The 24,059-nt window shown below is 33.7% G+C and overlaps 2 protein-coding genes and 1 pseudogene across 2 annotated transcripts; 1 reads left to right on the forward strand and 2 right to left on the reverse strand.

Annotated features, from left to right (window-relative positions):
* Nucleotides 1-3,680: 3,680 nt before the first annotated feature.
* Nucleotides 3,681-6,915, reverse strand: LOC120081783 (uncharacterized). Its single transcript, XM_039036944.2, has 2 exons — nucleotides 6,449-6,915; nucleotides 3,681-4,815 (listed from the first exon to the last, which is right to left on the reverse strand). Exons 1-2 carry the CDS (start codon nucleotides 6,781-6,783, stop codon nucleotides 3,948-3,950), a joined length of 1,203 nt encoding a protein of 400 aa, XP_038892872.1. The 5' UTR covers nucleotides 6,784-6,915; the 3' UTR covers nucleotides 3,681-3,947.
* A 1,902-nt stretch (nucleotides 6,916-8,817) lies between these two features.
* On the reverse strand, nucleotides 8,818-10,064 carry LOC150035232 (uncharacterized). Its single transcript, XM_090315279.1, has 2 exons — nucleotides 10,009-10,064; nucleotides 8,818-9,388 (listed from the first exon to the last, which is right to left on the reverse strand). The coding sequence occupies exons 1-2, from the start codon at nucleotides 10,062-10,064 to the stop codon at nucleotides 8,818-8,820; spliced, it is 627 nt and encodes a 208-aa protein (XP_090171405.1).
* An 11,694-nt stretch (nucleotides 10,065-21,758) lies between these two features.
* On the forward strand, nucleotides 21,759-23,264 carry LOC150035233 (uncharacterized; annotated as a pseudogene).
* The last annotated feature ends 795 nt before the right edge of the window (nucleotides 23,265-24,059 follow it).

Here is a 24,059-nt window from a genome sequence, read left to right on the forward strand (position 1 = left end):
CAATACTCGTACTTAGCCATCTACTATAGACCATTTAGGTTATCATTTAAACATGATCCAATGTCTCATCATACATGTTTATGAAGGGATGAAAACCCTAAGGCACAACAGAAGCCAAAACACATAACCTAAACATATTTAAAATTGACATTTAAAACAAAACAATTTTGCATTTGAATAAAATAGAAAAATATATTAAGCATGCAGTTAAAAAACATAATTATACCGGGAAAAAAATCTTACCTTGCAAACCTTTTGACAGTAGAATTTCTCTATTAGGAATTGGGATTGGGCAACACCACTTGGAGTCTTCTCATTGAGAAGATGAGAATTGTGATTTTTTTTTTTTTTTTTTTTTTTTTTTTTTTTTTTGGAATTGGGAGGAAGAGGGAAGACAAAGAAAACATAGAGAGTTTTTGAATCTCGATCAATTGATCTTTTCTGTCTTTTTTTTTCTTTTGTTTTGATACAAAGAGAATGGGAGAGAGAGGGTGAAAGTGAGGAGACATGAGATTCATCCCATGTCTCTAGTAACTCACCTACGTGGGGAGTTACATTTTATTTAATTAAGACTAAATAAAATTATTAATTTAATTTAATTAATTAAATAAAAATAATAACCATTTAAATCATATTTAAATGGTTCATTCTCACATAACCTATAGTTTTAATGCGCATCTAATGTGCATTAATTTTAACCAATAGTTTTGATTTAATTAATTTAATTAAATTCAGAATTCAATTAAATTTAATAATTAATTTATTCTCCAATTAATCAATCATCTAATTAAATATCACATATTTAATTTAAATTTCTCATTTGAATCATATTCAAATATATTTCTCTCATTTAACCTATAATTTTAATGTGCATCCAAGGCACATTATTTTTAACATATAGTCTTCAATATGAATCTTATTCATGTTAAATTAATATTTGCACTCCTTTCAAATATTTCGTTCTCTCATTTATTAATTTTGAATCATTTCCAAAATTAATAATAAAGTCTAAAATTAAAATTTATATTAAAATGCATCTACAAACATTAAAAAATTCCCAATTCTGAATTTGAACATTTCAAATTCAAAATAATGATAAATTACCTCAATACCTTTACAAGCTATGAAGGGGACCTAATGGACCTACAAATGAGAAGTTCCACCAATGTGAGATTAATTGGCTAAACTCATTAACCAAATTAATCAATATTCGTTAACTATGGGTACACTCTACTAAAGACTTACAACTGCACTCTTCTCACTACATATATGTTTATGTGTCCACGGATATAGACCAATAACAACAAGTTAGTCCTTCACGAGTGTTCGTAACACCAACTGGGTCAAATTACCATTTTACCCTTGGGTTACCTCTACATTCTTAAGTACTAGTGTTCCTTTAATGAACAACTTGTTTATGGTCCAACCATTAAACAAAAACTTTCTCAGGCCAATAAGATAGGACCCTTTGTTCAAGTCCTAGAGACACCATTTAAGGGAACACTCATCTACTTACCCTGAAGTTGGGAAGAAGTGAAATCCATTTTGTATGATTATGTTCCTAGCTACCCGTTCGGTCTTATCCCCAAAATAGTAGACATATTGAGTTCGCGAATTGGTCACTCTCATTCATACAAATTAAAGGACACTCCCTTGTGAACAAGAGTTCATAATATACTGGGGAGTAAGACTAAGTTGCCTAGGTCATTCTATTGAAATAGAAATCTAACTAGTCAATGGAGCTACATCTAGTGGTTATTATTTCACGGTCTGATCTTGTGCAAACTCATTGCCTAAGATACCCCCACTCGCATGTCTCCTACACGAACGCATTGTATCACCGCATTTGTATCAAATACAAAGTGGGTCATATCCACAGTGCTACCAGGATAAGGTACCAAACCTTACCCCTATATTATAGACCTTTTGGGTTGTATCTTGAATATTGATCCCTATATGTCTCTACATATAGTTCAAGACTCATAAGACAGACTAGGATGTTAGTTTATTGGATTTTAGAGTTAATAAGACAAAATTAAATAAAATATCAATAACACTTATTGAGAAAAACATTAATAACTATTTATTAATGACGGTTATTTAATTACATTCACTAGCTACGAGTTTTAGGGCACAAAACCCAACAGTTTAAGTTACAGAAGATAGCTTTAGATGTTAGTTTATTGGTTTTATGAGTTTAATGCTACTAAATGAAAAATAATACATCTCATATTTTATCAAATAAATAAATGTTTGTACAATACAATTACAAACTAAATGACCTTACGAGATTTAGGGCACTAATCCCAACAGGTTCGATTATATCTAGACTATAACTAATTTTTCATTAGAGGGATCAATGATACTTAAGAAGTTAGAAGTAACTATAGGGGTAAAATGGTAATTTTTGCCCAACTGTACTTACGAGCATTTGTGAAGGATCAATGCACAGTTGATTGGTTATATCCAACTGACATAATAATATATCTGTAGTGCGAATAGTACAACTATCAATTTTTAGTGGAGTGACCGACAGTTAATAGAAGTTGATTAATTTAATTAAAGAGTTCAATTAATTAATCAGGTACCATTGGAGCTTCAATCTATAGGTTTATAAGGTCCCCTCGTTAGCTCAATTGGGATTAATGAGCATCGAATTAATTTTGGATTAATTTGAATTATTCAAATTAATAGGGGAATTAATTATTTAAGATATAATTAAGTTAATGCATGTGATGCATTATAATATAAAATTATTAATTAACATAATGTATGTGATGCATTATAATATAAAGTTTTATTTGAGAGAAATACATATTTGAATATGGTTCAAATATTAATGAGATTCGCATTATAAACTATATGTTAAAATTAATGTGAATATGGTTCATATTAAATACAACAAGTTAAATGAGAAAATAATAAACTATAGTTTATATTATGTGCGATATAATATAAACTATAGGTTATGTGTTATATTAGATATAACATATAGTTTAATATATATATATATAATTAAAATTATTTTTAATTTAAAAATTAGGTTTTGGGAGAGGAATTATTGGATAACCACCTCTCCTCCTTCCCTCGTTGAACGTGGGTTATGGCAGAGGAGGGATATAGATCCTCTTCTTCTTCCTGTATTCAGTGCGGAAAAACTCTCAGAATTTTTATTCTCTGTGAACAATAGTTCTAAAAAAAAAATCTTCATCCCTTCCAAAATTACTGTTGAAGCACACAAAACTCTTGGCGATTCTCCATCTTAAGAATAACAGGGAAATCATTATGGTAGTGTCCATTTGGTTGCTGTGATGGAGAGTTCGAGGGAAAAGGAGATTGTACGAATTATTCGTGACTGGAGAGGATTTACTTGAAGAGTTTTGGTCTTCTGGGGTAAGTTGCCTGCATCCCTGATTTCCTCTCAATATTTTATAAAATGCATGCTTAATTAGAATGTTATACCTATATTCCATCCTCTTTATGCTTAGATGTTCTATAAAATTAAAATTCGGACTGAATATTCACATACTCTTTCAATGTATAAGCAAATGCAATAACATAATTAAATCAGAAATAATGACTAATTAACTATAGTACACAAGTCTGTCATAAATGTAGGATAGTCCAATCTTATAAGTAAAAAATAAAATAAAACAATTTTATTTAATAAAAAATCATAATTTTCCAGTCACATGAATATATATGATTTTATTTTATCAAGAGGTGATAACACAATTGCTATTTCACTATACCTAACCGAACCCAAACAAGAATATTAAAAGATAATCTCGAGAACTACATCATCTATCATCAAAATATTCAAAACCCCATTTAAGAGGGTAATATTAAACATTAAATCATTTTTGCATGATTAAAGACATTTTGGAGAAACTTCAAATAGAACATCTTTAACAATTTCAATATCACTCTCAAAACGTTGATTGAAATCATTCCCATTTGGTTCTAACTTGATGAGTGTGCCTGAATTCCCAAGTAAGAACCAAACTTCCATCCATTCTCTTAACCACAAACCTTTCAACCAACACATAACATCCAAATCTCTTCCACTTATTGCCCTTTTCCTTAAACTTCAACTCCTCTTTATTCTTCACTACCCTCACTTTCTTTTCCTCCCTTTCTTCAACCCATCGAAACCCCCCTCTTTCCTGTTCCCATTTCATCCTCTCTACAATCACCAAGCTCAACCCAACCTTCCATGGCTCGAACCACACAATCCCATCACCAACATTTCTACTCCCCACTGGCGTGGCCGCCTCGCCTGCAATCGAAACAACTTCCCTTTCTACAAAAGCATCCACATTATCAGGAGCTACACCGTTATTTTCACATTTGAAAATCTCAACCCAATTCTGATGGAGGGTAATTTCATAATAGAGCGAGTTGGTCATTTGAGATCCAACAGCTTCATTTCCTTCGCGAATGAAAATGAAAGGGCAATACCACTTCCCGACAACCACTGCGTCAGAGGATTTGCAGGGTAATGAAAAGTTGAGATCTGGGAGGCAGGCTCGGAGCGAGGCGTTGAGACCGAGGGCTTGGGTGGGCTCGAGGAAGTTGTTGAGAGGTTGGGGATAAGCTTGCCAGCCATTGCGGCTTAGACGTAGTGGAGGAACCCCATCTGGAGCCACAGACTTGGACACAAATCCGGAGGCTCCTCCACAGTATATGTAATCACTGATTTGAAATTGTTGGTATTCATTTTTCGGGTCGAAGATTTGTGGCGGGGGATCAGGGACGGTGTAGCAGCACTTGCTGCTGCTTGTCTCGTCTTCTTTTGAATTGGTGCATGCTAGTCTGCGATCAAAGTGAAAGTTTTAGAGATTGTGTACATGCTCACTTTTCTCTACCCACAAAAATAATTTTTTTTTAAAAAAAAAAAAAATTGTCACGTGACAATTTTTTACACTGCACCTAATTTTTTTTTCTTAGAAAGAGAATTAGCTAGGCTACCAGCTAGAATGCAAATATTTTCTCTTTTTTCTAGTTTAATAAAATGCAAAACAAGGGGTTAAATATTTTTAATCTTTGTGTTTATCTGGTGGTTGAATTAAAAGTAGAGTATTAAGGTCCCGTTTGATAATCATTTAATTTTTTTTCTTTTGTTTTTGAGAATGAAGTCTATAGACATTATTTCCAACTTCAAATTTCTTCATTTGTTGTCTACTATTTACCAATAGTTTAAAAAACCAAACTAAATTTTGAAACATACAAAAGTAGCTTTTAAACTTGTTTTTATTTTTGAAATTTGACTAAAACTCAACCATTGTATTTGAGAAAGATACATAAGAAATGAGGAAGAAATAGACTTTAATTTTCAAAAAATAAAAGCAAAAAACAAAATGATTACCAAAACATAAACTTTTGTTTATGTATCTACGAAGTAATAAGTATATTTGAATTTTAAAAAATGTTTCGTATAAATCTTGGAACTTTTGAATTTGTACCAATAGGTTCTTGAATTTTTTTACTTGTGTTTAAGGGTCTTTGACCTATTTATTAAAAGTTGTTATTCTTAGACATAAAATTCAATTACATATTTAATATATTAGTTGATTCGTAAAAAAATTGAATGTCTCTCAAATTTATTAGGCACATAATTGAAAAACAATTTTTTAAGCACGGGACCTATTTAGAACAAAATTTGAAGTTTGTAGACCAAATGCATATTCAAAATTGGAAAGTTATAGACTTCCTTTGGTAACCATTTTATTTTTTGTTTTTTGTTTTTGAATATTAAATCTATTAACATCATTTCTATCCATAAGTTTCTATGTTTTTGTTGTTTACATTTTAGGAGTGTTTTCAAAATCAAAACCAAAATTTGAAAACTAAAAAGGTATATAATTTTCAAAGTTTTGTTTTTGTTTTTAAAATTAGGTAAGAATTCAAATCTTTACATAAGAAATATAAAAACTATGAGTAAAAAACTTAAGAGAAACGAACACAAATTTGAAAAACAAAAGACTAATTAGTTACCAAAATCTGACCATAAAGATTTAACCCTATCTTTTTAACAGTTTCCAATTATAATAGTTTGATCAAGAATTAGAGCCTAATCAATTGGAAGTTCCTTCCAATCCTCTATCTCATAGAAAAATTATTCAATATGAATCTATATGCCCCTAAAAATTATAAGCCGAGCCAAATAATTTTCTCCGAGTCATGACCTATTAATAAGTAACTATCGAGCAACCAAACTTGATCGATCGAACCCTTTTCACGTGGTATATTAAAAATATATTTGGGAGTGAATTTGAAATGATAAAAATCTCTTGTCATATTTAAATTACTTCGAAATACACTTCCAATGCCTCAAAATAAATTCAATGTTTAATCTTATACTTTTGAACACATTTTTCATATTATTAAAATTGACTTAAAGATGTTCGGAAAGAAAAAGAAAGAGCAAGAGACATAGCGTAAATACCCTTTTCGGGCGCCGCGAGCATTGATGATATAATATTGGTTCGAGGAGAGAGGCTTATTCAGAACTGGAATCAGCACTGCGTATACCGATTCTGAATACTCAAATTCTCCTGCCTCTACCGAATGTGTAAGCCGCAGTATCTTGTTCTGAGGGAACGGCAACATCTTCACTGATTCCTTCTTCTTAAACATTCCACACCACTTGCTACTTCTCAATTCTGCATCTTCTTTTTGATCTTGAATCACCAAAATCCCCGAGTTCGGACCCTCCGGTGGCGGCATCGATATTGACGACGGAGACTCTCTATATAGAGAAAGAGGCCTTGTCACGTACATTATAGTTATTGATATCTTTACTTTTGATTCAAATGCGATTTATTATGGTTTTCTACTCTTTTCACGATAATTTTTTTTATTTGCTTCCATTTATAGATGAAAATATATCTGGCAAGGAAGAACCTTCCTAGGTTCTTCCTTGCAAGTGCTATACGGTTTAATTCATTGATTCGTCGTTTGTTAGCAGCCCGAGAAAGAACTTGGCTGCTTCCTATAGCTAATATTCAGCCGTACCTCTGTTTTTATTTTTTTATTTTTAGTTTTTTAATTTTCATGTCGCAACGGGTCGTTTGGTACACTAAGTGAAGTTAATAATCCTAGAGTTAATATGTTGAGTTAGTAAGTTTATGTTTGAGATTTAGAGTTGTAAGATGACGTTCCTCAATAAATGAATAAAAAAAATGATGAGAAGATCAAGTTACTCGATAAATATGTAAATTTGATTCGTATTTATTATTAAAATTAGCTGTTTACGTATACTTAAGAAGTTGGTGGTCGAAAAACTCCTTATAGTCTCCTTTTTGTTTATACTTTCTTATTGGTATTTTTTTTTGTTAGTTATACTTATATGTTTTGTTTTGTACTCTGTATGAAAGTCTATTATAAAATATCAGTCTAATTTGGAAAAGAATAAATTCTTGAAAACCATGTATTTTTTGGGAAGAAATTTCTTATTCTATGTTCTACGATTACGGTTGGTGGAATTTGAATATCAAATGTTAGCGTGAGACTTGACCAATTCAGGGACTAATTGTATTCTAAATCTGGCAAGTTTGACAAATTTGATATGTTTATCTATGAAATGAAGTGATTGACAAGAGATGTGGGTAATGGAGATAAGATGGCTTAAGATGAATGTTGAGTCTTTCTCTTTCTGGGTTTGTTGAATCCAAAATCCACCATAACAAATTAACCCATAAACAGAAATATCAAAGGCAAATGAGAACAACCATAATTAGGTTTCGTATGGATTGTATTAGAAATTAGGTGAGCTTTTAAGAGGACGTTTGGTTTAAGGGAATTGGGATGAGAACAAGGGTGGGAATGGGTAAGAGATACAAAATCCTCTTGTTTTGTACAAGTTTTGAAGCTTTAGGCATGAGAATAAGCTATTCTCATGCATTCCTCATACCCATCCAAAAGTGTGAATTTTCTTAATGCCTACTCTCTCTCCTCTTTTAATATATAATTTTCTTTATATTATTAAAACTAATTGATATATGAATATTGAATTTATAATTTAGAAAACGATATTAAATTTTAAATTGTAATATTTAACTACCGGAGATTCATAAAGAAATAAATTAATTATATAATAAACCATAAAGAACCAATCAATTGATACCATTAATTCATTAATAAATTATATATGTAGTTAATTAATTATCATTATGATAAATATTTATGAGATTATTTTTTAATAACTATAATTATTTTACCATTGATAATTATAATTCATTATTTTTTAATCACAAAATGTTATATTTATTTTTTCAATCTGATTTTGATGGTTTTTCATTAATAAATTATATATGTAATAAATTAATTATCACTATGATTAATATTTTATGAGATTATTTTTAAATAATTATAATTAACTTACCAAAGATTAATTATAATTCATTATTTTTTAATCACAAAATGTTATATTTATTTTTTTAAACTGATTTTGATGGTTTTATTAATTAATACATCATATTTATATAAATTCATCAAATTATGTAATCAAGTAACTTTAATTATAAATTACTCATTTTAAAAATTTTTGCAATTAATAATTTAATTAATAATATTATTCAATAGTTAAATAATTAATTTTGTTCAAAACTTTGAATTAATTCTATTGTTTATTACTTAATCTATCAAAATTTTTTATAGAGATGTTCTGATTAATTTTATAAATAAAATACAAAGCTAATTTGTTACCATAAAATTTTGATAACATTCCATGTATAACTAAACACAGTTATTCTTCATTTCCAACAATCTTATTCCAGTTTTTTTATTCCTAGATATACTTACATCTTTAAAACCTTAAACTAAACAACCCCTAAATCTCTTCCACGCTATCTTTCCTTCAAACTCTTTTCTTCTCATAACTCCCTCGTCTATCTCTTGCTTCTCATGATTTTTCCTCCCTACAAACTCAATTCTCTCCTCCTCCCATTTTACCCTCTCCACAATCGCCATACTCAACCCCCCACCTTTGACAACGGATTGAACCATATGATCCCATCGGAAACCACCATTTTCGTCACCAACTAAAACTGATTCCCTCCTAACAGAAACATCCACAACTCCGTGACCATTATTATCATTATTATTATTGTAGCATCCAAATATCTCTTGCAAGTTTTGTTGGAAGGTCATTTTGTAGTACGTTACGTTCCTCATCTGGGCACTAACCTCTCTTTCACGAATGAAAATGAAAGGGCAATAACATTTCCCCACCACCATCGGGTTGGCTGTAGAGTTAAGCTTAGGGAGGTGGGCTCGTAGCACAGCGTTGACGTTGAATACTGGTGTGGCCTCGAAGTTTTTAAGAGTCTTGGTATGACTATTCAGCCTTTGTGTCTCAGGAAATATGGATGAACCCCATCGAGAGCTATTGACTTAGACACAAAATTATAGAAACTTCTAGTATGATAATTAGTAATTTGAAATTGTTGATAAACATTTTGTTGGAAACGACAGGACCCTCAGAACGACGAATAGTAAACGGTCAAGGCATGACGGTTAAGTAAAGAGCAAAACCTGCAAAACAGAAACTAGTTATAGGTTGAGTCGCAGAGCTCGTTCTCTTTAAGACGTTTTGCGGCAAGTGTGCAAGCAGGTCTGAAAATTACCATGTCGTCCCAGGATAAAACAGCCAAAAGAAACCCGATCGAAAATGCACCATTACCGACCAGAACATACACACTTTCTAAACCCACTGATCAGAAAACAAAAATGGAAGAGTTAAGAGAGGAAAAATGGAATGAAGTGAAAATGAGTTGTGTTTTCGAACTGCTGAAGGCCACGCCTTTTATTAGGCCTTTAGCGTGGAACGGTAGGGAGTGGAAAAGGCAGTGAGCCTCAGAACGTGAACGGACGAATCGCCTACGCATGGACGAAGCGCAAAGGGGGAGGACCTTTTCCTTTTTTTTTCTTTGGTTAAAAGAAAAAAATAAAAAATAAATAAAAATAATAATATTTATATTAAAAATTAATAATCACTCGCCTCACCTGACCGACCGGACGGTGGCGGCGACGCGCATGTGGGACGTCCACTGAACCCACATTGGTCTATCTCCTCACCTCCCTAAGTTAAGCTTAGGGAGGTGGGCTCGTAGCACAGCGTTGACGTTGAATACTGGTGTGGCCTCGAAGTTTTTAAGAGTCTTGGTATGACTATTCAGCCTTTGTGTCTCAGGAAATATGGATGAACCCCATCGAGAGCTATTGACTTAGACACAAAATTATAGAAACTTCTAGTATGATAATTAATAATTTGAAATTGTTGATAAACATTTTGTTGGAAACGACAGGACCCTCAGAACGACGAATAGTAAACGGTCAAGGCATGACGGTTAAGTAAAGAGCAAAACCTGCAAAACAGAAACTAGTTATAGGTTGAGTCGCAGAGCTCGTTCTCTTTAAGACGTTTTGCGGCAAGTGTGCAAGCAGGTCTGAAAATTACCATGTCGTCCCAGGATAAAACAGCCAAAAGAAACCCGATCGAAAATGCACCATTACCGACCAGAACATACACACTTTCTAAACCCACTGATCAGAAAACAAAAATGGAAGAGTTAAGAGAGGAAAAATGGAATGAAGTGAAAATGAGTTGTGTTTTCGAACTGCTGAAGGCCATGCCTTTTATTAGGCCTTTAGCGTGGAACGGTAGGGAGTGAAAAAGGCAGTGAGCCTCAGAACGTGAACGGACGAATCGCCTACGCATGGACGAAGCGCAAAGGGGGAGGACCTTTTCCTTTTTTTTTCTTTGGTTAAAAGAAAAAAATAAAAAATAAATAAAAATAATAATATTTATATTAAAAATTAATAATCACTCGCCTCACCTGACCGACCGGACGGTGGCGGCGACGCGCATGTGGGACGTCCACTGAACCCACATTGGTCTATCTCCTCACTCCCTCCAAAACGTGGGTACCCCTTAGGGCCCAAACCCAAAACTCAAGATTGGAGTACATAAGGGAAACTTCCAATACCAAATTTTCCAATGTGGGATTCTCCAACCAAAAGGTTGGTTCCCTCTTGTTTTGAAAGTTAAATTTTCACCCAACAATCCCCCACTTGGAAGTTCAATCAAAAAGTGGAAGAGAGAAAATATTTTCATCGAGCAGTCAGTCTATACAATACTGTGCATAAGCAAAGGTGTCTTACGACTTGAACCTTTACATAGTGTAGATGATTTAGAATATACTAGAATAACCCCTGGTTTTGAACTCTATCTCTAACAGCATCTCACACAGAGTGTCATTAGGGTGTAGTACGAAAGCTCGTGCTTTAAGGCCTAGCACATGTATCCCAGTTTAGTGAATGCTCTAAAGAGTTTGCCTAAAAACTCTATAGGAAGCGACCCTCACTTCTACATTCACACAGGTGAGTTTATCAAGAGTACTCTTGTAGCTAGGTACCCCACTTGTCATCAAGTATAGATCTCTTTAAGAACTAAGTTCAACCTTTCTTACGCTTTAGGATATCATTCTCAGACTATAGGTCATAAGAATGGAACTCTATGTTTGGTTTAACATGATTCACTATATATCACTCGTGATCAGTTATTACCCGTTGAACCTATTTCTTGGGATCTTCAGTCTACAGGTTGGGTTTTCCTCACCGTGATTCATCTTTCTATAGGCATGAGTCCCATCCTTTCTGAGGTTTTGAAAACCTTTTCTCTGGCCAGTTCTTTCATCAAAGGATCTACCAAATTTTCATCAATCCGTATGTGATCCACTCTAACTGCACCAGTAGTGAGAAACTCTCTAATGGTACTGTGCTTATGACGTATTTGACGTCTTTTTTCGTTGTTGTAACGGTTCTGAACTTTTGCAATTGCTGTAGTACTATCGCAATGGATCAATATGGCTGGTACCAACTTTTTCCATAAAGGAATCTCTGATAGCAGATTTCTAAGCCAACCTGCTTCTTCACTAGCTGTAGCTAGTGCAATCATTTCTGACTCCATCATAGATTGGGCAAAAATAGTATGTTTCTTGGACTTCCAAGAGACAGCTCCACCAGCTATATTAAAGATATAACCACTTATAGCATTTGAATAATCCGAAAGAGAGTTCCAATCAGCATCGCTGAACTCTTCCAGGACAGCGAGAAACTTTTGATAATGTAATCCTAGGTTTTGGGTTTTCTTCAAGTATCTCATTACCCTTTCTATAGCATTCCAATGTTTTTTACTAGGTCTGCTTGTAAACTTGCAAAGCAATCCTATAGCATAAGCTATGTTAGGCCTAGTGCAGTCACCAACGTATCTAAGATTGCCTATGATGCTCGCATACTCAGATTGATCAACACTGTCACCAGTGTTCTTGAACAACTTGACACTAAGGTCATAAGAAGTACAGACTGGTCTACACTCAAAGTAATTATATTTCTTTAGAATCTTTTCTATATAGTGAGATTGATCCAAATAAATTCCCTTTTCAAACCTATTTACTTTTATGCCTAAGATTACACTAGCTTCTCCTAAGTCTTTCATGTTGAAGTTTGCACTCAATATTGATTTTACATCATTTATGACGTGCAAGTTCGACCCAAAGATCAATAAATCATCTACATATAGACACAAGATAGTGCAGAGGTTATTATCAAACTTATAGTAGATGCATTTGTCACTTTCATTGACCTTGAAACCTTTAGATAGGATAAGGTTGTCAAAATTTTCATGTCATTGCTTAGGAGCTTGTTTTAGTCCATAGAGAGATTTGTCTAATATACACACCTTATTTTCTTGACCATGGACAACAAAACCCTCAGATTGTTCCATGTAAATCTCTTCTTCAAGTTTACCTAGGAAAGCGGTCTTTACATCCATCTGATGTACTACGAGATTATAAAAGGCAGCGAGAGAGAACAAGACACGGATTGAGGTAATTTTAGTGACAGGGGAGAAGGTGTCAAAGAAATCTACATTTTCTCTTTATTTAAAGCCCTTTGCTACTAACCTAGCCTTAAATTTGTCGACAGTCCCATCAGGTCTAAGTTTCCTCCTTAAGATCCATTTGCACCCTATTGCCTTACAGCTTGGGGGTAGATCTACTAAGTGTCAGGTCCTATTTGACTCAGTGAGTCCGTCTCATCATTTATGGCTTCTTGTCATAGGTTGGCATCTACTGAGGACAGGGCCACTCTTAGATCTTTAGGGTCTTCTTCTACATTGTAGGTCCAGAAGTCATTTTCGAAATCTTTGGCGGTTTTAGCTCTTTGGCTTCTTCTAGGTTCTGGGTCAGTTTCCTCTCTAGGGTTGGATTTCCCACTAGGGTTAGACCACTTGATCTAGAGCCCCCACTATTCTTTGATTTAAAAGGAAATCTGTCTTAAAAAAAATCGACATCATTTCACTCAATGATCACTTGGTTCACTAGATCATAGAACCTGTAGGCTTTACTATTTAAGGCATAACCTATAAAGACACACTCGTAAGTTCTACTAGCCAACTTTCTCCTTTTTGGGTCTGGAATCCTTACAAAGGCTAGACAACCCCATGTTCTAAAGTAGGACAAGCTTGGTTTATTATTCTTGAGAATTTCGTAAGGTGAAGTTTTGTTTTTAGACTTTGAGATTCTATGTTAATCTTTGTACTCCATTTTTCCTATATAAGTGAGTAACAAGCGTGTTAAGTAAAATTATGAAAGGAGGTAAAGAAGGTAGACCAATGGAGGAAGAAAATTCTAAATGTTAGAAATATTTAGTCAAGGATGAGTTTTAGATAATATGCCAAGTGAAAATTTGCTAAGTATGGAAGCAAAGTGTAGACATGTATTGATGGAGAAGTGTGGACGCATGGGTTTACGTATATAGCAACCAAGACTTGTAGAGGTTAAGTGTTGAAGGCAAGGGTAAACTATGCGTTGGTACTAAGGATGAACGCATGGGTTGAAAGGCATGATGCGTTGATAAGGCTTGCGGCAGCCTCAAGTGTGTGCGAGCAAAGGCGTTGGACGATCGTGTAGCAAATGAGTGGCGCTATACGATTGGGTAAGCGATCGTCTAGTAAGTGAACGACACTACACGATGAGATAGGCGATCGTGTAGGCGAGTGCTGGGCGATCGTATAGTAAATGTGCGGAGAGCTAAGCGATGTGGTAGGTGATCGTGTAGTAATTGCGTGGAGCTAAACGATGCACTAAATGATGCGAAGGCTCGCACTAAATGATGGCGCTACGCATTGGACGATAGCGTAAGCGACACTACACGATCGACATCAGTGCTAGACAATGAGTTGCACGATAAGTGCTAGATGATGAGCTGCACGATAAATACTAGATGATGAGCTGCATGATAAATGCTAGACGATAGGCATTAGGCGCTAGACGATGGAGTATGCGATGTGCGGAAGGCATTGAAACTCGATGTACGCTAAAGTTATGCTTTGGGACGAAGGCCTAATGAGGGTTATAAAGGAAGGGAAGAAAAAATAAATTAATTGAAAAAACTCACTAATGGGAATTGGCCGAAAGCACTAAGTGCTAGATGAGGTGGCAATTTGACCCTTGAATAGGGGATGGAAAGAAGTATAAAAGGGAGAGGAATTTCAGAAGCTCGGTTTTGGAAAATGACTTGAGCAAATTAAGTGATATCAGTGCCATTCGAAAGCTAGGAGAATCTAGTTTTTGAGATTGTTTTGCCGGAGAAATATCTCACACGGAGAATAGCAAAAAGTGAAGAATTTGCAAAAGAGGCATATTCTCAGATTAATCAGAGCCTAGAGTGAAGATTGGAAGCTCCAGGAAAAATCACAAGGAATTCTTGGCTGATATTTTAAAGTAAGAAAGTTAACTCAATTATAAACAAGTTTGTAGAAGGAAGTTTCTTAAAAAGAGTCTTTTATTTTGAGTTATAAATTTTTGAGTTTGGAACAAGGAATCGGTGCGTAAGCAGGCAGCTGCTTGGGAAGATTAAGCAGGCAGTTCAACATTGTGAGCGAGAGCGAGAGCGAGAATGAGTTAAGGATGGGGAGGATCTTGCTAAGGAAGAAGATCTCACTGGTTTTGCGTTGAATCTCGCTAGAAGTCACAAATCTTGTTGGAAAAGTCACAAATCTCGCTGGAAAGTTACAAATCTCGCTGGAAAAGTCACAAATCTCGTTAGAAAGTTACAAAACTCATTGGAAAAGTCACAAATCTCGCTAGAAGTCACAAATCTTGCTAGAAGAGGTAAATCTCGCTCATGAGGACGATCTCGCTCATGAGGATGATCTCACTCATGAGGGTGATCTCGCTCATGATGATCATCTTACTAGTAATGCTATTTTGTTGGTGAAAGTTTCATTAGTAAGTGAGCTACCTGAAGCATTCTGCTGAGAATTCTAAGGAATCTAATCGGGGATTATATCCTTTTAGGCCAAGAAGAGCTAGGAGAGGCATATAAACCGTTTAAGAGCCCCGACGAGCTGTGAGTGACTATAAATGATTTTTAAATGGTTTATAAATATTTTAATAATCCACGCTTTATTGATAGTTACTTTTATATTGGTTTTTTTACAAGAAGTTTCAAGCAACGCATTTCTCTAAAGTTTATAAACGCATGTTAGTTACAAAGTTTATGAAATATGCTTTGGTACAATGGTTTAACCATGGTAGTTTTCAAAAGATGATTCTATGACATGTTTATGTTACAAATATTTGTATTATGTTTTAAAGCATATGTGCCCTTAATGTTGTTGAGCATGCGTTAGCAAATGATATTCTTATGAAAATTATGATTTATGAGATCAAGCTTTCAGTAAGCATGTTTTATGAAAATGTTTTCCTATCAGGTACTTTTAGACATACTGAAGTACAAGGAGAAGGTATCCGAGCTGTACTACCTAGTTTCAGTTTTGTTATGATTCTGATGCTGAAGTACATAGAGAAGGTATCAGAATAATTCACTCAGTTTAGTGATAAGCAGTGGTACCCTGCTTCAATTATGATCCTTGACATTAGGATCCAGTTTGCTCTACGTGCACTTATGACAGTTAATCAGTTCAGTAGGATTGAACCACGAAGGTTCTTTCCTAGCATTGGCTGAAATGTGCTGAACAAAAGGGTTCTCACCCCAGCCTAGGCTTATGTTTGAGAGATTGAACAAAAGGGTTCTCTTTTGAACATGATATCCAACGTTAAGTTTGAACCATGAGGGTTCTCTCTCAACCGGGAATTAGTTTAGCTATGTTTTTAGATACAATGGTTTTAAAAGTTTTATGTACACGTTTGCTTGACATGTTTTAGTTCCAGTATTATGTTTTCTAGTTTTCAGTTTAAGCATGAGATTTATGTTTTTATTAAGTCACTCACTAGGCGAGTAGCTCATTATTTCAAATGTTTTTCTTTTCCCAGTTGTCATCTCCCCAGAGGTTAGCTGTCATCTTGCTCTGCCACTTAAGGACTCTAGTTAAAAGTCCAAAGTCTAGAGAGAAGTTTTAGGTGTTTATTCTGTAAATTTCTGTACATATGTGTTGCTCATATTAAGGACTAGTAAAGTATATTGGGACCACTGAACTCTATATGTGTTAATATGAAGTAATTATGTTGTTGTTGATCCCTGGTGTTCTGAGGTTATTTTTAAAGTTTCTTTAGTTTGGTGAATCTTATATATGTATTCCAGGGATTTAAGCAGGTTAAGGATGTTAGTTAGGCAGTAAGTGCCGCAAAAGGGTTGGTAACTACTGCCGTCACATTCACTTATGGATTAAGAAGGGTAATCTGGGAGGGGGTTTGACATTCTATTTAGGACATAACACACGGTAAGGATGATTTCACCCCACCAATAAGACGCGGCTTCTGAACTAAGCAAAATAGCAACTACTAGCTCAGCTAAATTTCTATTTTTCCTTTCGGCTTTTCCGTTCATTTCAGGAGAATAAGGTGCGGTCTTTTCGTGTATTATTCCATGTGAGTTAAAGAACTCATTAAAGTTGTCCGAGTCGTACTCGGTTCCCCTATCACTATGAAGTCTTTTAATCTTTCTATTAAACTGATTCTCTATTTCAGAAATAAAAAGATTGAAGGCATCAAAAGCATCACTTTTGTTTCTTAGCAAGTATACAAAAGTAAAATCAGAGCAGTCGTCAATAAAGGTAATGAAATATCTTTTACTGTTCCTAGTCAAGATGCCATCAAATTCACATATATCAGAATGAATCAAATCTAGAGGCTCAGAATTCCTAAGTATAGATTTATGCGGAGTTTTAGTAATTTTAGCCTGACTACAATACTCGCATTATCAAAATCATTCGTGAATAACTTAGGTATATCATTTCTAGCCTAATCATGTTTCTAATTAAGTTCTTATTCACATGACAGAGTCTAGCATGCCAAATATTCATAGAACACAACATATACACAAAAGATTTCATTTTATTAAGGTCTAAATTTAATTTGAACATTTCCTCAGTTGCATACCCTTTCCCTACAAATATAATATTTTTGGTAAGGGTATATTGGTCTACCCCTATAGTTTGAGTAAACCCGACTTTGTTGAGGAGATAGCCTGAAACCAAATTCTTTCATATCTCCAGAATGTGCAGAACGTCCTTTAACGTGAGGGTCTTCCCAGAGGTAAACTTCAGTTCCACCTCGCTGGTTCCAACAACTTTCGTGGAGTGGTGGTCTCCCAACAGAACCTTTTTATCCTTAGTTTCAGTATAAGTTTTAAATAGACTAAGGTCGTGACAGACATGGCGCATAGCACCAATGTCTATCCACCACCCTTCACAACCACTGATCACATTTACTTCTGTGATCATGGCGACTAACGGTTCTTCTGTCAGGTTCGCCTGACCAGTAGGACGACGGTTGTTCCTACAGTTCCTAGTGATGTACCCATATTTATTATAATTCAAGCAGAGGAACTGTACTGTTTCTCCTGAAAGGGGCTTATGTTTTTTCTGTTGATTCTGGTTGTTGGAACCACAATTTTGACCTTTCCTCTTTGTCCCCTTAGATTTTTTGTCAGGTTTTACCACAGCAGAGGTAGGTTTCCCAGATACTGTGTTCACCTTCTCCCTCTGGTCTTGCTTCCAAGCTTCCTCCTCGATCCTTAGCCGGGTTATAAGACTCTCCAAGGAGAACTCCTTGGTTTTATGCCTCAAAGTGTTCTTAAAGTCCTTCCACAAAGGGGTCAGTTTATCAATAATAACAGCAACTTGGAATTGTTCTTCTAGAGGCATACCTTCAGTAATTATCTCGTGGGCTATCTTCTGGAGTTCATGGGACTGGGCCTCCACAGATTTGTCATCCGTCATTTGGAATTTGATATAACGGCTAAACAACATATTTCTTTGACCCGGCCTCCTCGGTGTCATACTTCTTATGTGGGGCATCCCAGACCTCTTTCGCTGTCTTCATTGTACTGTAGTAGTCATACAGATCATCAGTAAAACCATTTAAAATAAAATTCTTACAAATAAAGTCTTTCTCCTCCTAGTGAGCAACTTCTTTTATCTGTTGTTCAGGTTGTTCTTCTAAAGGGACGATTAACTTAGCTCTAGTACAAGTTTCGACAACTTTCTTGATGGTAAGAAAGAACAGCATCTTTTACTTCCACCGTTTGAAGTTCGCTCCTTCAAACTGGAATGGACGGTTGAGGTTAGATATCATAACGTCATTGTTGCTACTAAGGGCCATTGATGATGTGGGGGGATCGTTTGGGAATTTGGAGGTGAAGATTATTTGGAATATACATGAAAGGAAGTTGGCAGATTCATTAGCAAATTACCATTTTAAGAGTCACTTGTAAATTTGCACTTTTTATTGCTAATAACACAAATATCTAATTTTGAAATAAATTATCACAACTTGTTGTTTTTATATTAAAAGTTAATATGGGAATTTAAAAGGGTGGAATAGTGGATCAAATAAATTGCAATGAGTGTTCTTAGCTTGAGGTTAGTTTGCTGGAATATGAAGAGATCGAGTTAGATTCATCAGTAAGGATATAATTTAGTTCACTTTAGTTCATATTTTGGCTAGATTGAGTAGTGTAACTTATTTGTGATTGCCATCTAATATCCATCTGATTGCTATTTGATACTAAATAATTTGTGATTTCTATCTGATTGCTATCTAATTTTTATTAGATGTTAAGTATTTTGTGATTTGTATTTGATTGTCATGTGATTGCTATCTAATTGCTATATGATTATCACGTTATTTTCATTAGATATTAAGTATTTTGTGATTCATGTTTGATTATTAGTTGATTGATATTTGATTACTATCTCTAATTGTCATGTGATCTCCATTAGATACTAAGTATTTTGTGATTTATATTTGATTGACATGTGATTGCTATTTGATTGTTCTTTGATTGATATCTTTGATTTTCATGTGATTTTCATTAGATATTAAATAATTATTGATTTTTGTTTAATTCTCATGTGATTGATATGTCTGATTACCATGTGATTTTCATTAGATATTAAGTATTTTGGGATTTTTATTATTTGATTGTCATGTGATTGTTATCTAATTGCCATCTCTTATTACATGCCATGAAATTTTCATTAGTTATTAAGTAATTTTTTTATTTATATTTGATTAACATGTGATTGATATTTGATTGCTATGTGATTTTCATTAGATTTTAAGTACTTTCTATTTGAATGGGGGTTTTCATCAGATATTCAATACTTTGTGATTTCTATTTGATCGGTATGTGATTACTATCTGATTGTCATATGATTTTCATTAGATATTAAGTACTTTATGTTTTTTTTTTTTAAATTTTTATTGTCATATGGTTACTATCTAATTGGTATCTTATTATCATATTACTAAAATGGCTCTCATCCTTCCCTTGTAATCCATTGACACCAACATTATAATTTTCCCTCAACTTCATTTGTACACATATAACATATTCATAATCATACCAAGAGATTTATATTTTTTAAGAAAATTAAGAAAATATTAAATTTCATTAAAGATAAGTCCGACAAAATTTTACTCAAGTACCAATCCAAAACCACCAAATCTTTCACCAATATACTCAAACCTACGCCAGTGTCTATATTGGTTTCTAAATTATCAAATTCTGATTTGCAATCATCCAATCTTCTAAATTATAATCTTAGCTCATTTTTATCTTCCATTTGAAGCAATTGGAACATGAAATTTCACAATAGAAGAATCGATGTGAAATTTGTGGGTAAGAGGAAGAAATTTGTGGGAAAAGGAAATCGATCTGATATTTTGTAAGAGGAAGTGGAAGAAATTGGAGGAGTAAAAGGGAGAAATTTCAGCGAAAGAAGAAGGACTGACGTTGTAGAGAAGTGAAGAAGAGATGAAACCCTAAAGTTACGCGTGAAAAGGAAGAACTGAATGGAGAAAATGGCAAAACCACCCGAAAATGGCAAAATCACCCAAGAATAAGAATTTTGGCAACTCATATGACATGCACGTGACCACAAATTTCTAAATCCCTGGGTCGAGGTATATATACAGGGTAATTGTTGATATTTGTCAAGACAACTACTCTCCTAATTTTGCTCATGTAGTTAACATAATCTCTATATATTATTATTTTTAGATTATATTTAACCACTTTTCGAATTCATCTCACCTTAATAAAATATTCATATTTTAAAACCAAATTTATATTTGAAATATCCATATATTATTAAAACTTCTTTCCTAATTTTTCTCATATAGATAACACAATCTCTATATTTTATTATTATCTTAGATTATGTTTAACAATTTTTTGAATTTATCTCACCTTAATAAAATATTTTGAAACCAAATCTATATTTGAAATATCCATATATTATTAAAACTTCTTTTATCCATATTTTTTTTTCAAATCTCTATATTGTTTTTCTCACATTCTTAATAAATTAGGCGTATATGCTATTTTTTATATTTTTTTCACGTTTTGGGAAAACAAATAACAGTTCCTTAAAAAAATGGTCATTTCATCGATTTAGGTTTTCTTGCCAATTCATTAACTTTTGCTACTGTTTTTGTTATGACTTTACAACGGGTTAGAATCCTATTTGATGGTCGATGGGATGAGAATTCTCAGTACCATGATTTTCGAGATTGTGAGGCGCATATTCCATCAAATTCATCGTTCCAACAATTTGTGGAATGAATTTTGGGGAATATATTCAAGGTAAACTTTTTCCCTCCAGTGAGTTAACTATGTCTCATTTGACAATGTACCAAATTGGTTCTACCAATTCAAATCTTGTTAGCATTGTTGAAGATAAAGATATTTTGTGGTTGATGTCACCCCCAAATTGACTTATGTATAGTGGTTGACCATGTCTCATCTGTTGCCCCAAACACTCGAAATACACTGTATTTGAATAATGAATCAGCAAACATTGATCAACCTTTCCAACATCCTATGGGCAATACTGAAATCGTTGTTTTCCAAGATTTCAATGTCTTTCGATTTGGTATTCCCATTAGAGTAGGTTTACTTTTTAGTAGCAAGTCTGTATTGAAGAAAGTAGTTTATTTTCTTGATCTTAAAAACAATTTCAAACATACTACTACTAGGTCAAACAAAACTTCATTTGAAATTCGTTGCAAGGATATGTCTTGTGGGTGGTATCTACGTGCATCTGTATTAGAGGGGGTGGTGTGTGGATTGTTCGGAAATACATCGATATCCATAAATGTTCTATTGACATTGTTAAAGATGGTCATCGACAAGCAAGATTTTGGATTGTTGCTGAATGTACAAAGACATTTTTTAAAATGAATGACAATGTCGCATGTTGAACGTGTGATATTGTAAGTTATATGAGAAGTCAACATGGTATAAATATAAGTTATGATAAAGCTTGGAGAGGTCGTGCGTTTGCCTTCAATTCCCTCAGGGGGACTCCTAAGTCCTCATATACCGATTTGTCACCATTTTCAACTGCGTTGATTGAAAACAATCCTGGTATGTTTCTCGTCTATATTTAGTTTAAGCAATTATATACAGTCTACTTTATCTTGTATAATCAATCTAAATGTTTATTTCTTAGAAGAACATATACAACACAAGAATCTAATGATGAAGGTAGGTTTAAGTATTACTTTATGGCCCTTTCTGCTTCCATAGATGCATGAAAATTTTGTTTTCCTATTATGTCAGTTGATGGTGCTAGTCTAAAGAACAAATTTTTGGGGACATTATTGTCTTCTTGCACACTTGATGGCAATTTGCAGATTGTACCTCTTGCATTTTTCATTGTTGATTATGAGAATGATGCATCATGGTCTTGGTTTTTTCGTAATCTTAAAGCTGTTTTTGGGGATTCTAACGACCATGTTATTGTGTCTGATGATCATAAAAGTATAGCCAAGGGTGTTAGTTCTGTCTATGATTTTGTTGAATACAGGTTGTGTTCATTTCATTTGTATAAAAACCTTGTTAAGAACCATAAGTCACGTTCAACTGAAGACACTTTCCATATGTGTGCAAGAACATATACATTTGGTGAATTTAAGTATTACATGAGGCAGTTGGATGAGATTGCTTCGTCCATTAGGATTGAATTAGAGGATGTTGACAAATCCAAATGGGCTAAGGCATTTTGTCGGAGGTAAAGATATTCCTTAATGACAACCAATATATCTGAATGCATGAATTCAACTTTAAAGGAAGCAAGCGAATTACTCGTTATTGGTCTCCTTGATTCTATCCGTAGTTTGGTTCAAAAATGGTTTTACAAATGTCGTAGTCATTAAAGTTTCTAGCATTCTGAATTGCCATCGCATGTAGAAAACATTATTCAATCAGCTTTAAGGGACAGTAGGTCAATAGATGTAAGTGTTATTTTTAGTTACATAGTATTTGTATTCGATTGAGCCTATTATCATCTTTTTTTTTTCCAGTTGTACCCCATTAACTAGTATGAATTTGAAGTGCATGATCGCTCTAACCAATTTGTTGTTAACATTCTGAATCGTACTTGATCATGTCGGCATTGGGACCTAGACATGATTTCGTGCTCTCATGCATGCATTGCATTGTCTCGTAGGAACCTTAAACTACAGTTATATGCACATGATTTCTATCGTGTTTCCAATCTACGTTTGTTGTATAGAAAGGAAACACGACCTATTGGCAATGTTCAACAATTCACTACAAGTCATGCAGTTGGCAATGATCCAGTTCTTCCTCCTAATGTCAAACGTTTGACTGGTAGGCCTAAGAAAAAACGAATCACGTTTTGATTAGAAAACAAAGCTATACTCCCCTGTAGTCAGTACGGTAAGAGGGGTCATAATTGTAGGTCTTGCAAGGATCCCATATGACATTGAATGCATCTACTGTGTTATATTGTTTAGTATTGTTTTACTTTACTTTACCGTTTGTTTCCTTCTTCAAATAGTTCTTTAATGTTCAAACTTAATGTTGTTTATGAAAGGAATTGTTATTTGCAGTAATGATTGTACATGGAATTGAAAATTAAATATTATTAATTTATGTTGGTTGTTCAGTCATTTGTATTATTCATAATGGGAAATTGAGCTAAACGTTTTAGAATTACAGTGTGCTTGTGAAATCAATTCAAAATATTCAGATTATATACAAAAACAGTAATGATATACCAATTATTGTATATGGAATTGAAAATTAAATTTTACTAATTTATATTGGTTGTTCACTCATTTGTATTATTCATATTGGGAAATTGAGCTAAACGTTTTAGAATTAGTGTGTTTGTGAAATCATTTAAAAAATATTCAAATTATATACAAAAATAGTAATGATATACCAATTATTGTATATGGAATTGAAAGTTAAATATTACTAATTTATGTTAGTTATTCAGTCATTTGTATTTTTCATAACTGGAAATTGAGCTAAACGTTTTAGAATTACAGTGTGCTTGTGAAATCAATCCACACTATTTATTGATATACCAAAACAGTAATGATAAAATTCCAAATCACTTGATATATTCATTGTTCATTTATGTTATTAAGGGTTGGAAATTGAGCTGCATGCTTTATAATTACAGTGTGTTTGTTGTTGTTAAACTTTATGTATATGTAATGTGAAAAGTTCAATTCAACTATAAATAATTTATGTATATGCCCTTTGGA

This window comes from Benincasa hispida, chromosome 7 (assembly GCF_027475165.1).
Source record: "Benincasa hispida cultivar pf3 chromosome 7, pf3_genome.v1.1, whole genome shotgun sequence".
Lineage (NCBI taxonomy): Eukaryota > Viridiplantae > Streptophyta > Magnoliopsida > Cucurbitales > Cucurbitaceae > Benincasa > Benincasa hispida.